This window comes from Pagrus pagrus (genome assembly GCF_965226575.1).
Source record: "Pagrus pagrus genome assembly, chromosome: 2".
Classification (NCBI taxonomy): Eukaryota; Metazoa; Chordata; class Actinopteri; order Spariformes; family Sparidae; genus Pagrus; species Pagrus pagrus.
This window is the reverse complement of record NC_140186.1, coordinates 7,350,011-7,362,791: the sequence shown is the minus strand read 5'-3', so window position 1 is coordinate 7,362,791 and position 12,781 is coordinate 7,350,011. Positions and strand designations below refer to the sequence as shown.

The window sequence follows — 12,781 nt, the reverse complement described above, 5'->3', positions numbered from 1 at the left end:
TGTACATGCATATGTGCACCCACATCCCAATATCGCTCACTAATTTTGAGTAGTTGTAATGGCCAAAAATGTAAGAATAAATAAATAAATGTTCTGTGCTACAACCTGTTCAGTTCAGTCATCAGTTCAGCGTCTATTTCCCATTTTCATATTTCCCCTACTCCATATAAATAATAAAATATTCTATTTTTATTTTATTTTTAAAAAAAACGACTATTGAATTCATCAGCCAAGCTTCAATCAAGAAACATCCAATTCCTCCTACATATAAAAAATTGCATTTAAAAACTCTAAACGAAATCTATCCTTCAAAATAATTCATTGGAACGAGGTTTAAATTATAGATACAGTAGGTAACTGTCACCTGTGCAACAGTAGAAACAACAGAGCACCTATTTAAAACTTGACATAATCCAGAACTGATATATTGAGGAATGCATTTAAGAATGAATTTTCTATACACTACAGGTGGAAAACGCGTATGCCAGAAATCCTTGCATGTGACAAGACAAGTTGAGTGCATCACCATCACCATGAAGACCATCGATCACTCAGGAAATTACCTTAAAATCGAGGTTTTAAAATAACGCATAATGCAATAGACAACCAAGATGTTAAATCTCTCGACAATAAGAAGCTTAAAGTTTATTTTAATTGGAATATAAATTACAACATGGATCTTTTGAGAAAAAGCATCTGCAATAAGTTGACTGACAGAAGGTCCATGAGCCAGTACTTTGATCCAGGGTGACACAGCTCAATGCAAACAGAGTAACACAGGAGAGAAATATTTTCAGGAGTGCTGTCACAGAGCAGCGCTGCTCTTGCTGTCCTTGTTACGTGAATAATATCTCCTTGCTGCCGCTCTCTGGTTCCTTTGCCACTCTGTCAGTCCATCTGCATCTCCTGTTTTCGCCACTGCAGAGTCCGTCTCCGTCTGCAGCTGCGCCTGCTCGTCCTCAGTGCTCTGAGCAGGCATTTCTCTCAGCCACTGCTGGTAGTAACCACGGAAACCATCAATTTGGACCAGGTAGTTGTTTCTGGACTTGTACTGGGATCGATGGAAGGGAGGAAAGAAAGAGGGGAGCATGAGGAGAGGGGCAAAATAAAACACATCGATCAGTCGCAAAACCATTTATCTACCAATAACTGTCACAGCAACACATTTTAGAAAACGTGAACTGGGCTGGAAGCTTTGGGACACACATTATTCAGCCCATTTGAAATTAAACCTATTTCCTTCACTTCCACCAAAGATATTTTGCTATGAAGATAACAGGAGTTATCACGCCAGGTGAGTCCTGTACGTACGCTCACCTGATTATAGTTGGGCGGATACTGTGAGGCAAACTCCAGCTGTCTGATGATGACCTCATTAGGCCACACCTTCATGCTGCTCATGGTTTTGAGGATTGTTTTAAGGTAGACGTAATCCAGTCTTCGAATCGCTCGGCCAATTAGAGCAGAGAACACCTGGACGTTAGGCTTCAGTCCCGCCTCCTGTGAAAAAAAGATGTAACGATGAAAGAAAGAACCACCGAGTCATAACATCTGTCTTCTACTGCGACTCTTGATACGATGACGTTACAGTAGTACTGCCGATGTCTGAGGTTACTTATCATTTTGTTAAACTAAACATGCTTTCAATGTTTACATTAATGTAAGACAAGGCTTTGGAGAAAGCGGCTGTGAGAGAATCTAAGAGGGTTTTCTGTATTTGGTTTTACAAAAACAACACACGTTCTTATCAATTCTGACTCTTTAGATGTGTGTTTCATCACCTCCATGTCTTTCAGCAGCTGCAGACCGTCCTTCTGTCGCTCGCAGCCTAAAGCGAGGCATCCAAACGTCTGCACATCCACGCTTACGTGCCGCTGTTTCATCACACTCAGCACAGCCTGCAAAGAGAAGGAAGTGTATCAGAGATATGCGCACACACAAGCACCCCATTTATAAAAAAAATATAATTTTCTAGCTCCCATACACGTCTTTACTGTGGTGCAGATGGATTGTATGTAATTTCCCCAGATTTAGAATTTGAATTTTTACCTTTGCCTCCTCCAGGTCACCAGCTCTGGCTGCTCTGCGGATCACAGAGTTGAAGAAGGCGACGTCGAGCCTCACTTTATGCTGCTTGGCGACCTTCAGCAGCAGCTGCAGAGACTCGTAGCCCAACTCCATCATGTCGGCCAGCAGGGTCAGAGTTTTGAGGTCTGGACTGAGTCCGTTCGCATCCATCTTCTTCAGGACACCATCAGCTCCTCCAATGAGCGCGAGTCTATCTGATGCTCCATCCACAGTGCCGAGGGAGATCACACCACCCCTCTTACCCTCAAAAACATCCAGAAGGTTCGGGGCTGTAGCATCGCCTTCTATGATGGCAGGCAGTGAGACAGTTTGTCTGACTGGAATCAAACTGGTCGAGTCTTTACTGCTGCAGGACTCGTCCTCGCCGTCTCTGCTGCCCTGCTGACGGTCACTGAGTGGATCAGGCTGGATAAACAGCTGCCTCTCCAGCAGATCAATGTCTATAACATCCGTGCGTCCCGACTCGGACACGTGTTCCCTCTCATACTTCCGGTCAGACCCCAGCAGCACGCCAGAGGCTAGGGAAGCATTGCCAATCCCACAATCCCTTGCAGTTCGCAAGAGAACATTATAGTTCCTTGAGTCTGGAAGAATCCCCGACCTCAACATCTGGCGCCAAACCTGAAACAAAAACAACAATATTAGAAGTTCACTGCACGATCCACTGTGTGAGTTGGATCTCATAAGCCTTGGTTAAAAATCTGTGTCAGAGTACAATGACATTTTTATGTCAATTTTATTGACTTCTTCTTAAAAAAAAAAACAGACACTGAGGCTTCAACTAACCGTTATATTCACCATCTGTTAATCTGCCAGTTACTTTAATGAAATTGTCAAAATCTACCTGTAAAGCCAGCCTGAATCCCGTCTTTTTGTCCTTCAAGCAGCCCATCAGCAGGTAGTGAAACGTCTCCTGAGTCACAACATGGCCTTTCTGCAGCATCTCCTGCAAACACACACAAACTCATGTAGAAACAGCAAACCGGTCTCCCACACACCTGTACAAACGTCCGCTCTTATCTTACCCTGAGCGTGTGAATACAGGCTTGAAGGTGGTTGGTGATGGCGTGCGTCTTGAGAAGGGCGTGGTATGTGATGGTGCTGAGGGGGTAGCTTTTGCGACTGAGTTCTTGCTCCAACTTCAAGGCCTGCTGGAGGCCGGCTTGTTTGGACGGCGACTCAGCGCAGGCGTTGAACAGCGCGGTGTAGGTAGCATCTGTAGCAACTAGACCTCGCTTCTTCATCTGGACGACACACACACACACACACACAATTACTTCTCCAAACCTACATACTGTCCCTTTAATGAACATGTTACTATTGCACATAGACATGACAACATATATATGCAGACATATTTCCCTACATCATTGTAGAGCCTGAAGGCCTTCTTGAGTTGTCCAGCTCGACCACAGCCTCCTATCAGCACAGAGTAGTTGAACTCCTCCGGCTGCAGCCTCTCCCCCTGCAGCATGTCTCTGCTGAACATGTCCAAAGCCTCCTGCAGCTGTCAGAGGACACGTCAAAGGTTTATAAACAGCTGGAGGTGAGAGATAACAGAAGACAGACACAACAGTTAAGACAGACTAACCTTGTTCTCTCTGATCAGCTTCTTGCACTGTAAGAAGTACCAGTACGGTGTGTTTCTCCTCCTGCGAGGTTTCACCCGATCCTCCTGCTCCTCCTCGTCCTCTCGGTGCCGCAGATCCTGGAGGTATGGGCTGTCTTTCCTGTACGACCTCCTGAAGGACATGTCGGTGGAAAGGGAGCCGAAGTTCTCCTGGTCTGTTGGGTCGCTCTCGGCCGGGACTGAGGGGGAGCCCAGGGGGTCCGTACCCCCATGGGAGGCGGCCGACAGGGACACACATCTGGCGGTTAGTCCCCTCGGCAGCTGCCAGGGAGTCGGTGTGAGGAGCCTGGATGGCAGGTGTCGTGACAAGTCTCGTACCCCTGTCAGATTCAGGGCTCTGGGTGGGTTTGTAGCCGCTGACAACAGGGACAACTTAGCAACAGGCACCGAGACTTTCCTCCCGTTTCGCGCACACGAACAGGCGACGGACGTTAACATATTTACCGCTTTTATCTCAGCAACTAACAGCTAAATGCGACGGTTTATCAAACTTACGTTGTAAGTTGGAGGGTAGCTAGCTCCTGGCATGTTGTGCACACACCACGATGTTTCAATGACACAGACGAGACAAGACCTGAAAAGTAGATATCGAGCAAGCATTAAAAACCTCCCTGCCGCCTTGGTGTATGGAAGGGATTAAAGAGAGCATTAATTGAGTTTTAAAATGCCACTGTTAATTACTGGGGAGAATAAATTGTTGTTGAAGCTTAATCTATCCCGGTTAGGATGTCGATCGACGATCGACTACATCGGTGATAGATTAGTGCGCCTGCGTCATTGCTGAAGACGTCACACGTCTGGTTGTAAACATACTCCACCGCCCTCAGCCGGTCACTACACTGATTTTTGACGCTTCTTCCTGGGTTACATGGGGTGAAGACGACAAGCCAGACTGAAGAAGAGTATTTAAAGACTCGGTTTATTAGTTTAATAGTCGCCAAAGTTGTCAGAGCCGGCACAGGCTCCCTGAATACAAGTTTTAATTAGTGTTACAGCGATGGAGGACAGAGACGGAGCAGTATCTCCCGTGTTAGAGGTAAAAATTAACTTTCATAACATTAGAAATAAGCCTCCCAGTCATTAAAGTCTCTAAATTCACACACATGAAAGGTCAGTTGAGCATAAATAAATTAATAAATAATAATGAATAAACCTGGCAATAAATATCAGAGTGCAAAAGCAGGCTTTCTTCAGACAGACAGCATTATTACCATGTAAAGAAAACCATATAACAGCGTCCAGAGTTCAGTTTAAGAGTTTGACCTTTAATATACAAGCATGGAAAGTTATTTATTAAAGTTATTCAAACTTAAATAACTACATAAGCATCCTGTGAATGATTTACTTGATCCATAACACCTGTAGTATTTACATAAGTTGAGTTCTTTGAGTGAGTGTATTACTAAATGGGACAAATAAGACACACCTCTTTTTATTACATTTTACTGCTAAAAATACATTTCAGGTCTCATGGTTTCTCTTCAGGTGTAATAATTCATTCATCATAAAAATTATTTTTTCTATACTGCCCCTCTACAGGCCCAAGAGCAGGACCAGGAAGCACCAGCCTCCCGTCCCTTGTCCAACACCACGCCTGCTCCTGGTACACAGCAAACACACACCCACACAACAAATGTACCAGCAGCACAGTTCAGTTTGATTAGTTTATGAGTGAGGTTGTTGACATTTGCCATAGAATAAATGAATGTTAAAATATCCCCATTAATAGTGCATTAATGATTTGATTGATCAGTGTTTTGAAGATGCTTTTTCTCAGAGATAATCTACTTCTGAAATTAAAAAGCACCATTTATGAACTGAGACTGAATTTGTGGCTTGTGTGTATTTGTTGTGAAACTGACAGATGATTCACTGACAGATGAACCTCAGACCAGAGCAGACTTCTTAAGATGTGAGTTGTTTTTTTTATCTCAAAACCCAATGCAGTCTCTCTTTTTTTACTAATAACGCCCCACAAATCCTGAAACTGCAGATTGAACACAAGCAGGTAACTTTGACGTGCCATGCAAATTGACTTAGGATATGTACTGGACATACAGTTGAAGCTAGGAGTGGCCATGATTATAATAATTTAATTTGATTACATTATCTTAAGATCACAAGTTAATTAGTTGTATTGTTGAAACTATCAGGGAAAAATAAACTAACTAAATCAATTAAAACAGACATCACCTGTTCTTGGCAGCATATTTGGGCTGCAACATGTTTGGAGTTGACTCTAACAATCAATGTGTCACGGTGAGGAGAGTGATCAGTATAATGTAGTAGTAGTATGAGTGATCATTGTTTGTACATATATCCACTTCTTCCTCTCCTGTCACAGATTACTGTCACCTCACCCTGGACCCAAACACGGCCTACAGAGAGCTGCTTCTGTCTGAGGGGAACAGAAAGGTGGAGCTCACAGATTTAGTCCAGACGTATCCTGAACACCCGGACAGGTTCTCTCACCTCTTCCAGGTGCTGTGTAAAGAGGGTCTGTCGGGACGCTGTTACTGGGAGGTGGAGTTTGAAGGGTCTATTGAAATTGCAGTGGCGTACAAAGATCTCGGCAGATCAGACTATTATGCCGAGTGCGCTTTTGGCTGCAACGACAAATCCTGGAGTTTAGACTTAAACAGAAACAATAAATGTTTCAGACACAATGATGAGGAGACTGCAGTGCCGGAGCCTCAGTCCTGCAGAGTCGGCGTGTACCTCGATCATAAGGCAGGTACTCTGACCTACTACTGCGTCTGTGACACGATGCTGCAGCTGATGCACAGAGTGGAAACCACGTTCACAAAGCCGCTGTACCCCGGGCTGTGGGTCGCAGGCACCGCCCAGCTGTGTGACATGGAGTAGAAGTCCAGACAAAAAGTGTCCACTTCAACTCATGCCAGCAAATGTCGGCCCACAGATGATAATTTACAGCAGTGTCCATTTGTTTGTTGGTTGGTTGGTTTGTCAGCAGGATTACACAAAATCTACTGGACAGATTTCCATGAAGGAAGGGTCTCTGCCCAGAATAGACTCCATTAACTTTTTGTTCGGATCAGAGTAAAGGGACGGATCCAGAAATGTTGTCACTCTTTTACAATGTGGGCTAGGGCTTTTTTTCCAGACATTTTCATTAATTTCTCAGGGAATACTGCACAGATCTTGATGAAAAAAAGCAGGTGTATTTAGGTGGCTGGTATCTGTGAGTGAGTTTTAAATAGCACCTTATTTGTTCTCTCAAACACATTTTTTTTTTTTTATTTAAATGCAATTTGTTCTGAACATTACATGTTTACCTTTCATGGTTATGTAAAATAAAGGTACTTTATTTGAAGTTTATTCTGAATATGTTAACTGAATATGACGTTTTGGGGACTAGGCCTCGCTCCCTGGCAGAGTGAGTCAGATGAGCAGATTGATATAACGCTCATGCTTCTACACTGACCATGAAGCTCGGGAATGAGTTTGCTGAAATCTGTCGAAGAGGTGACAAAATCAGCCTACAGGCATGTCACTAAGCTAATTAGCTGCTGCAGCGTTAAAATTAATAGACATGACAGCGGTGACAGTCTTCTCACATACCTCCCGGCAGGTCGTGTGTTTCCCAAAATGTCTAACTTTTCCTTTAAGCTTATTTGACACAACTGTGGGAACTGCTTAACAATGTAAGATTACTGGTTTGTATCTGTTTTAAGAACTATAGTATTATGACATGAACAGACACATTGTACATATACACAAACTACAAATAATTTATATAAAGTTTATTCCATCATTTAATTCACATCCTGTGCAAGGTTTCTGAACAAACACATCTTCTATGTATATTTTGGCACTTATTTTTAAAGAAGCACAGTGATGTAGTAACAGAAATGATTCTTGACCCAGAAGCCACAATTGACGCCCCAAATGTGGAATGTCCTGGAATAATAAACTTGGACTCTCCACCAGCTCCGGAAAGTAAATTTCCCTTTGAACACCATCATTACTCTGTCATGTCAATGTAAACAATCATGATGTGTTGTTGTAGAGCAGCCAGAAAACAGCTGATGATGTAATGAATCACACTATCATAAAACACTGTGCGGATGAGAGTCGGTCTTTAATTTCCTGCAGGAAAACAGTCTGAACACCTCAGCTGTTGAGCACCAATCACACTGAAGCTTTCTGTTGATGTCACATTGGTGATAAATGTGGCGGTTGGGCCACGTGGCTCTGAAATAAAGTTATCCGATCGAGTAGCGTAAGTGGGATCTGTCTGATGACTGTTGGCAGGTCTTCATGCTGTAATGGATAGATGACCACATTCAGGGCAGCGCGGTGAAATTTGAATCTAACGGAGAGAAAACAGAAGGAAAGCGTGAAGAAAATGTGTTTGACATTTCAGTTGACATTTAACATTTGATGTACAGCATGCCCTCACGCAGACCACCACTGACCTGTCAATCAAAGTTTTCTCCAGCTTTCGACAAGCCACCAAGGTGCCGCTCATGAACATGTGGCACATGACGACGTGGCAGCACCGCTCCATGAAGGCTTCTGTGGCGGTCGGGTCGAAGGTACCGCTGCGTGAGATGAGGCAGAGACGCTGCAGACGAGAGCAGCAGGACAGAGCCTCAAAGAATAACTTGTTGGCGTTCAAGTAGGGCTGCTCTAACCTAAAACACAAAGACACGCAGAGTTCAAGAGATAGAAACAAGCTGAGCAAAGAAATTAAATTGGTCCAAGAAATTAAATTAGACGGTGTTCCCACAATTATCAGAAGTATTGCAATCTGCTAAATCTAAATTTTGACAGGTTTTAGAAAAAACGCAGACAAAAAACAGCACAGAGACAATGTTTGGATTATTCATGTCATTACACAGTTATCCAAGCATTGAATGTTCATTATTCTACTTAACACCCTTCTGAGGAAAAATAGTGTTAAAATGAAAGGTATACTATGCAGGATTTTTGGATTCAAACAGAATCTGGACAGTTGTGTGGAGGAACGTGCCTCCACACAACTGTTTGTTTGTGCTTTAGAACGTAACTACAGTGAAATAATAAGAAAATAATATTTTATTTCTGTTTCACTGCTTTGTTCTCACCAACACCGCTCCCTCTCTTCATTCACTCTCACTCTGTCTCGTCCATTGAGCCAGAGAGGACGGGTCAACTTTGAATGGCGTGTTTATAACCAACCAAAAAACCTGCATAGTATGCCTTTAAATTGTAAGTTCAAATAATGAATCAGATATTAGAATTAATTAATAAATGCTTCTATTGGAAAGAGGGAGAATGTGTGACTGTACTGTGCTATCAGTCTGATAGTGTTTACCATTACAGAAAATGACGTGTACACAAAGGCATCTTCTCACCTGAGTTCCTGTAGCTGTGTACACTGTCTAAGTGCGTCCAGCAAGGCTGGAGTGTAGTTCATGGTTTTTAGTGATCCCATGTTGGCAAGAGACAGCACCCGTAGGTCTCTGCACTGCCTGGCCATCTGTACCAGACCCGTCCCCCTAAGGACCCCAGGAAGCCCAGCTAGAGTCAGGCGACGTAATCGAGGCAAAGCCTCAAGTGCGGCTATGTGTGCATCGCCGACCCCTCGTGCCCACGCACACATACCACGAGGCTCCACGCTGGCACGACTGCAAGGCTCAAGCCGAGGCAGCACAGAGACAAAACCTGGGCCGATGAGCTCTAAAGTCTCTAAAAGTGGACAGCCAGCTAAAAGCTGTGTGAGCCATGATGTGCTGTCCCCTGACACACAAGACTCTGAATCAGGCTTGTAGTTCTGGACTCCGACACGTGGAATCTTCTTTAACCCCAGGAGCAACGCAGAGGGAGAAGTGTTGTTTGTAGAGATCTGATGTGAGTTTAAGCCGTCTGACAGAGCACAGGCAGGCAGAGTGAGAGAGCGCAGGTTTCTGAATTTGGCCAAGCTGGCACACAGGTGTGTTTCTCCAGCTCTCCCAGGGGAGGTTTCATGATGATAGTGTGTGTGCATCAGGTTCAGGTGTTTAATGTTGGAGCAGCCAGCTGCCAGCCGGCTCATTGTCCAAGGATCAAGCTGATCATCCACACTCCTGCACTCTGAGTAAAGGACCAAGTTGATCCCGCTGAGGTTCAGGCTGATCAGCTGGGTGGTGTCCTTGACTCCTCCCTCCAGCAATGACTGGAACACCTGTGGCCACAACGCCGGGCAGCGGCTGAAGCTGAGCTGCTTTGGACTGTTTCCCTCCAGCGCTCGCTTCAGGGACAAGGGATCCAGCCAGGAGCGAGGGAGCTGCAGGGCCTCCAGGTCCCCTCGCTGACCCAAACTCTGAGCCAGTGACGGAGCAGCAGGCCAGTGAGCAGGGTTTGGCCCGGGAATCGACACGAGGAAAACTCTGAGATGCTTTGGAACATTAACGCTGAACACTGCCAGGTAGAGCAGGAGCAGGGTCTGGTTTACCTGAGGACATCAACACACAGATACATGAATTACAAACTGACAGTACTACAGTGTTTATTACAGTTACATGGGAACGTTTTACATGCACATGCACACTAAGAAGCTCACCTCTCCTGGAGCCAGCCTGGCAGTGAACTCCTCCAGCTGTTGGTAATGTGGCACACTGCTCTGACCCATCATCAACTGACAGGAAATACCGAGACCATCTCTGGTCACATCCGAGATGTCAAACTGCAGCATCAGCCTGCACATGAACACAGACGCACACATTCAACACTGCAGCAGTACAACAACTGTGTCTCTGTCCTTTGATACATGCACATATCTTACATGAGAAGTTCCATCAGTGTCATGTTGCTTAACTCTACCAATTGACCAAATGCATTAAGATGGCTGTTTTCTGTTTTATATTATCACCTGTCCAAATTAGCTTTAATGTGCATAACAAGTAATTTACAGGGTAGAGCGTGATTTGATTGTGACACAATAAACACGCAGGTGAAGCATTGCGCTTTTGTAGTTTTTGCCATGCATGACTCTCACTATGGCTGTGTTAGTCAGTCCACCACTTTGATCCACACTGAAATATCTCAACAACTACTGGATCAGCACCACTCTGCTCAAGTACAGCCTAACAGAGCCTCCAGCATGACTAGACTCTTGCAAATAGAACCTTCATTGTTCTGGAAATACAAGATTTCAATGGACACTACATGGTGCATAAATCCTACAGCTGGTGTGCCAAATAGGGGGTGATTGTGGACATGGGTCTCATGTGAAATGACAGTAATCCCACAAATTCTTACTTGCGGAGTTGAGCGCAACATGGCACCACACCATAACTCGGTGACAACAGAGTCTGTCTGAGCTCTGACAGGCGGCTGAGCGTAGCCACCGCCTCTGAACTGAGCAGAGCAGAGTTGAAGTTTGCCATCACATCGATAGCAAGTGATTTGAGTAGGGAGAGGGAGGAGAGGAGGCCGGAGAGACGAACTACAGTGAGGCGACAGCCGGTGATATCGAGATGCGTCACTCCTCTGCAGCGACCGAGGTGCTCCACTGTAGAGCCATCCAGCCAGTAGCAACCATTCACGCTGAGAGACTGCACGTGATTGGATATCTGTTTCAATATGTGGCGAACCACGGCATCGTCAACCTGGAGGGAAAAATATACATTTTATTTAATGCTCCCATCAAGTATTCCACTGTGTTGCTCAGAATTTTTTTTTACACCTGAAGATTAACAGAAAATTGAGATAAATATCTTCACTAAAACAATCTTTCCTCATCAGTTCAACTTGATTTACCTGATACTCGTCAGACAGGCTGACTTTTGAGAGCAGGGTCTTATCGTAGCACAGCGTGTGTAACTTAACGCAGACGTTCGACACATTCGTCACCAGGTCACACAGTGGAACATGGCGGAGGATGCACAGCAGGATCTCGTCAGACAAATCTGACATTCCCACCGAGGACGAAGACATCGTGTCCTCGTCACGAACAGCCTGAGAAAAAAAGCAAATCACAGTCACAGTTGACAGTTAACAACATTAAGAAGCTGTCCTTTTAATGTGGCTGATTGCATTAGGCAATTGTATGCAATACTGCTGCTGCTGCTGCTGCTGCTGCAAAAAGGATTTAATTTGCTGGGTTTGTCAAGATTATTTTCTTGATTAATCGATTTGTTGTTTGGTCTCTAACGTCACAGAAAATGGTGTTAGCCAATGTTTCCAAAAGGCCAAGATCGTCAAATGTCTTGTTTTGTGTACAGTTCACTGCCAAAGTGGAGTAAAGACATCAGAAAATATTTGCATTTAAGAAGCTGGAATCAGACAATTTTGACTTTTCTCTGAAAAAAATGATTCAAACCTGTTAATAATTATCAAAGTAGGGGGCAACTGAATTAATAGGTGACAACTAATCAATTAACAGTTGCACCTCTAGACAATAATATGGATATTACAACATAAAACTACATCGCTCAGCTAAATTATACATAAAGTTGTAGCTGAAGCAATTTTTTTAAGGGGAAAAGACTTATTATAGTGCAATATTTTATTCAGACGTGATTACATTACTACACATCAGCATACAAAAGTACATGAACATATTGATCAATATAACCGCCAGCTGAATTGCCTCCTTCTGTCTGTTCACTCGATTACAAATCAGTGTTTTTGCTCATTAGCAGGTTAATTTGGACATTACATCTGAAAAAAGACACAAAAAAGACACAACAAAACCATCAATCCACCACACCGTCGCGTAAATTACTAACCAAACTTGGTTGAAAAAGTTAACTGAAATTTGGGTGAAGCCTGGTCTGATCTAATTTAGTATTAACGTTAGTTAGCTAACGCCCGTTCAGTTAACGTCAGTCTGCTCCGTGCTCCCGTTAACTACTCCCGTGCTGTCCAGGTCTGTCGGATCACTCACTTGTATAATGTGTCGATCCATGTCCTCTGAGATCCCTGTCACGGTCCCACTCATGATCAACAGGATTTCAGTTTTTCATCGAGCCGGCGGTTCATGCTTTCATGAACCCGCTTTACAGTGAGCCTCAGCCGGTTGAACGTCCAACCGTTGACAGGGCGGATTATAATTGCTGTTGCACAGTGACGGAA

At 44.2% G+C, this 12,781-nt stretch overlaps 3 protein-coding genes across 4 annotated transcripts; 1 reads left to right on the top strand and 2 right to left on the bottom strand.

Moving 5' to 3' along the window:
* Window positions 1–633: 633 nt before the first annotated feature.
* Window positions 634–4,465, bottom strand: ptcd1 (pentatricopeptide repeat domain 1). The gene is made up of 8 exons (XM_084365080.1): window positions 3,680–4,465; window positions 3,455–3,595; window positions 3,114–3,332; window positions 2,933–3,034; window positions 2,050–2,709; window positions 1,782–1,898; window positions 1,318–1,500; window positions 634–1,051 (listed from the first exon to the last, which is right to left on the bottom strand). Exons 1-8 carry the CDS (start codon window positions 4,154–4,156, stop codon window positions 806–808), a joined length of 2,145 nt encoding a protein of 714 aa, XP_084221206.1. The 5' UTR covers window positions 4,157–4,465; the 3' UTR covers window positions 634–805.
* Window positions 4,466–4,551: 86 nt separating this feature from the next.
* On the top strand, window positions 4,552–7,030 carry LOC311267305 (stonustoxin subunit beta-like). 2 transcript variants are annotated; one of them, XM_084370319.1, is made up of 4 exons: window positions 4,552–4,754; window positions 5,258–5,321; window positions 5,598–5,630; window positions 6,063–7,030. In XM_084370319.1, exons 1-4 carry the CDS (start codon window positions 4,716–4,718, stop codon window positions 6,581–6,583), a joined length of 657 nt encoding a protein of 218 aa, XP_084226445.1. In that variant the 5' UTR covers window positions 4,552–4,715; the 3' UTR covers window positions 6,584–7,030. The 2 variants fall into 2 exon arrangements, with proteins under 2 accessions (XP_084226445.1, XP_084226444.1); XM_084370318.1 differs by having other exon boundaries at window positions 5,583–5,630.
* A 437-nt stretch (window positions 7,031–7,467) lies between these two features.
* On the bottom strand, window positions 7,468–12,769 carry fbxl18 (F-box and leucine-rich repeat protein 18). Its single transcript, XM_084364916.1, has 7 exons — window positions 12,594–12,769; window positions 11,465–11,662; window positions 10,964–11,313; window positions 10,266–10,401; window positions 9,079–10,157; window positions 8,158–8,376; window positions 7,468–8,051 (listed from the first exon to the last, which is right to left on the bottom strand). The coding sequence occupies exons 1-7, from the start codon at window positions 12,645–12,647 to the stop codon at window positions 7,895–7,897; spliced, it is 2,193 nt and encodes a 730-aa protein (XP_084221042.1). The 5' UTR covers window positions 12,648–12,769; the 3' UTR covers window positions 7,468–7,894.
* Between the last annotated feature and the right edge of the window lie 12 nt (window positions 12,770–12,781).

What these genes read in the sequence shown, in the direction of transcription:
- LOC311267305 (XM_084370318.1), top strand. Translation starts at nt 4,716, where the DNA reads ATGGAGGACAGAGACGGAGCAGTATCTCCCGTGTTAGAG. An exon ending in CAACACCACGCCTGCTCCTG is followed by an intron (nt 5,322 to 5,582) that starts GTACACAGCAAA and finishes TGAAACTGACAG; the next exon opens with ATGATTCACTGACAGATGAA. An exon ending in CAGAGCAGACTTCTTAAGAT is followed by an intron (nt 5,631 to 6,062) that starts GTGAGTTGTTTT and finishes CTCCTGTCACAG; the next exon opens with ATTACTGTCACCTCACCCTG.
- fbxl18 (XM_084364916.1), bottom strand. Translation starts at nt 12,647, where the DNA reads ATGAGTGGGACCGTGACAGGGATCTCAGAGGACATGGATCGACACATT. An exon ending in CCAGGCTGGCTCCAGGAGAG is followed by an intron (nt 10,158 to 10,265) that starts GTGAGCTTCTTA and finishes TGATGTCCTCAG; the next exon opens with GTAAACCAGACCCTGCTCCT. An exon ending in ACACAGCTACAGGAACTCAG is followed by an intron (nt 8,377 to 9,078) that starts GTGAGAAGATGC and finishes TTTGTGTTTTAG; the next exon opens with GTTAGAGCAGCCCTACTTGA.
- ptcd1 (XM_084365080.1), bottom strand. Translation starts at nt 4,156, where the DNA reads ATGTTAACGTCCGTCGCCTGTTCGTGTGCGCGAAACGGGAGGAAAGTC. An exon ending in AGCTGATCAGAGAGAACAAG is followed by an intron (nt 3,596 to 3,679) that starts GTTAGTCTGTCT and finishes GTCCTCTGACAG; the next exon opens with CTGCAGGAGGCTTTGGACAT. An exon ending in GATTCAGGCTGGCTTTACAG is followed by an intron (nt 2,710 to 2,932) that starts GTAGATTTTGAC and finishes TTTTTGTTTCAG; the next exon opens with GTTTGGCGCCAGATGTTGAG.